We start from the raw sequence: 2,646 nt of genomic DNA on the forward strand, positions 1-2,646 counted from the left end.
CAACCCCTCACAAAGGATAACTACACCAAACCCAACATTGAACTAAACACAAAATATCCACGGAGAGACACAACCCCAAAGGCTTTCAGAACCATTCAACCCCTCACAAAGGATAACTACACCAAACCCAACGGTGAACTAAACACGAAATATCCACAGAGAAATCAGCTTTCAGAGCCATTGAACCCCTCACAAAGGATAATCACACCAAACCCAACTCTAAACACGAAATATCCATGGAGAGACACAACCCCAAAGGCTTTCAGAGCCATTGAACCCTTCACAAAGGATAACCACACCAAACCCAACTGTAAACACGAAATATCCACGGAGAGACACAACCCCAAAGGCTTTCAGAGCCATTGAACCCTTCACAAAGGATAACCACACCAAACCCAATACTGAATTGAACTAAACACAAAATATCCATGGAGAGACACATCAGGTCTCAGAGCATTCAACCCCTCACAAAGGATAACTACACCAAACCCAACGTTGAATTTAACACAAAATATCCATGGAGAGACACATCAGCTTTCAGGATAACTGCACCAAACCCAACGTTGAATTTAACACAAAATATCCACGGAGAGACACATCAGCTTTCAGAGCCATTCAACCCCTCACAAAGGGGGTTTGATAACGCTAAGGATAACTCCACCAAACCCAAAGTTGAACTAAACACGAAATATCCACGGAGAGACACAACCCCAAAGGCTTTCAGAGCCATTCACAAAGGATACCTACACCAAACCCAATGGTGAACTAAACACGAAATATCCACAGAGAAATCAGCTTTCAGAGCCATTCACAAAGGATAACCACACCAAACCCAGTGCTGAACTGAACTGCCAAGAGCTCTGGAGGGTTTGCCATACCTGGCTGGTCCTTTCTTCATGTGGTCCCCGATGAAGGTGGCGTTGGTCATGCTCATCAGAGTGTTGGCCAGCGAGATGACAGACAGCAGGTGCTGGGTGGTGACAGCCCGGGACACGCCGTACGTGCCCTTCCCCAAACCTTCAGTCACGGACATTTTCCTGCCCAGCTCCTCCAGGGCTGCTTTGCCCACGGGCTGGTTGTAGCCAGGCAGCATCAGGGACATGTGGCCCCCTCGGGACAGGAGGCCGAAGGACACGGTGCAGTGCGGTTTCAGCATGCCCAGGCGATCCAGGCACAGCTCATCCAGCACCGAGTTCAACCCCCAGGCGTGCAGGCACGACATGAAAAGCTTGGCTGTATCCATGGTCAGGTTATATTCCAGCAAAGTCAGCGGTTTGGATTTGCTGGAGCGATACTCCGGGTCGCCATCCTCCCTCCTCTGCCTCATGGCCTCCTCATCCTCATCTTCATCATCCAGGAGGTGCTCCTTGATGTTCTCCTTGATGGTTTCCTTCACCTGCTGGAAAAGCACGGCCGCCCGTTTGCCCGTCAGGAAGGAGCCCCCTTTGTCAGAGCCACTGGAGGATTTCTGTAAATTCTCTGGAGAAACCAGGGCTGTGTTGGGCCGCGAGGCCTCCTCTGTCAGCAGCTGGATTATCAGAGCCTCCACATCAAAAAACAGCACGTGGATGTCTGGGTCTGTCAAATTCGTCTTGATGGCCTGAACCATCAGGGAGTTATGGGAATATTTTGGCAAATTCCCCTGGAAAAACGAGAGAGAGAATTGACATTTCCATTAGGGAAGCTGTGGATGAGCCAAGTTTGAAATTCACACCCATCAAACACTATTCCATTTAAGGAGGTCTGTAAATAATCTGAGCTCTCAGGCAAGGCACAAATCCACATTTCCTTCTCCTGAATCCTACGAGATCACAGTTATATTCCATCCCAACCTTTGTTACTAAGCTTAAAACACATTAAATATTTCCAATTTGGAGTTAATATAGAATCAATATATGGAAAAGAAGCTACTCCAATTCACCCAGACCTGCAATTACTGCACCACTTGGTGATTTCACTTAAGCCCATCTTCTTCCTCCTTCCTTCCCTCCCAAGGGGGGAAAAAGGGAGGAGGCAGGGAATTAAGATGCTGTGGGATAAAAGCTGAAGAATGTCAGCAAACCAGAACATTAATACACTAATATAAGTTTTTAAGCATTCTCCCAACACTTTCACTGGACGAGGAGCCCACAAAACACCCAGACACAAATGTGACATTSCCAATTCCGCCTGGATGCAGCAGGAAGAGCAGCAGAAGCCCTTATGGAAACATCCTGGTGGTGCTCCAAGGAATGTTCTCACTATGGGAGATTTTTCCTCAAACAGAAGGTAATTTAAAAGGAAAATTGGGAGAGGATGGAGCACTGCWGCGCTCTGCTGRCCACGAGCTGCRCCAGGGGAGGTTTTGGTTGSTATCAGGAATTGTTCCAMMRAAGCACACCCACCTTGTCYGAGGCTTCAGAAGCCAGCAGGTTGGTGGCCAGGGTCTGCAGCTTCTGGTGAGCCACGTTYTTGAGAGCAGCCAGGCTGCGGCGGGTCATGGCCTGCTTCAGATTGACAGCGGGGTGGCTCAGCGAGTCCACGGCCGCAGGAACGGCCTCGTCACAGGCATTCAGGATCTCCACTGCTGTGATTCCCATCACACACCTGTCCAGAGCTCCTGGAATGGTGGAGTCAGGGAGAAACAGCTCAACATCCCAGATATCA

At 49.0% G+C, this 2,646-nt stretch overlaps 1 protein-coding gene across 1 annotated transcript in view; it reads right to left on the reverse strand.

Annotated features, from left to right (window-relative positions):
- WDR7 (WD repeat domain 7) overlaps nucleotides 1-2,646 on the reverse strand; it is a 19,862-nt gene that overhangs the window by 3,221 nt on the left and 13,995 nt on the right. The window contains exons 14-15 of the mRNA XM_057387910.1: nucleotides 2,385-2,599; nucleotides 839-1,642 (exon numbers count right to left, since the gene is read on the reverse strand). Of these exons, the coding sequence (XP_057243893.1) occupies nucleotides 839-1,642; nucleotides 2,385-2,599 (1,019 nt within the window). The remainder of the gene's footprint in view (nucleotides 1-838; nucleotides 1,643-2,384; nucleotides 2,600-2,646) is intronic.

Source organism: Malurus melanocephalus, unplaced genomic scaffold (assembly GCF_030028575.1).
Source record: "Malurus melanocephalus ecotype Western Australia unplaced genomic scaffold, MMel_1.1 scaffold_1431, whole genome shotgun sequence".
Taxonomy (NCBI): domain Eukaryota; kingdom Metazoa; phylum Chordata; class Aves; order Passeriformes; family Maluridae; genus Malurus; species Malurus melanocephalus.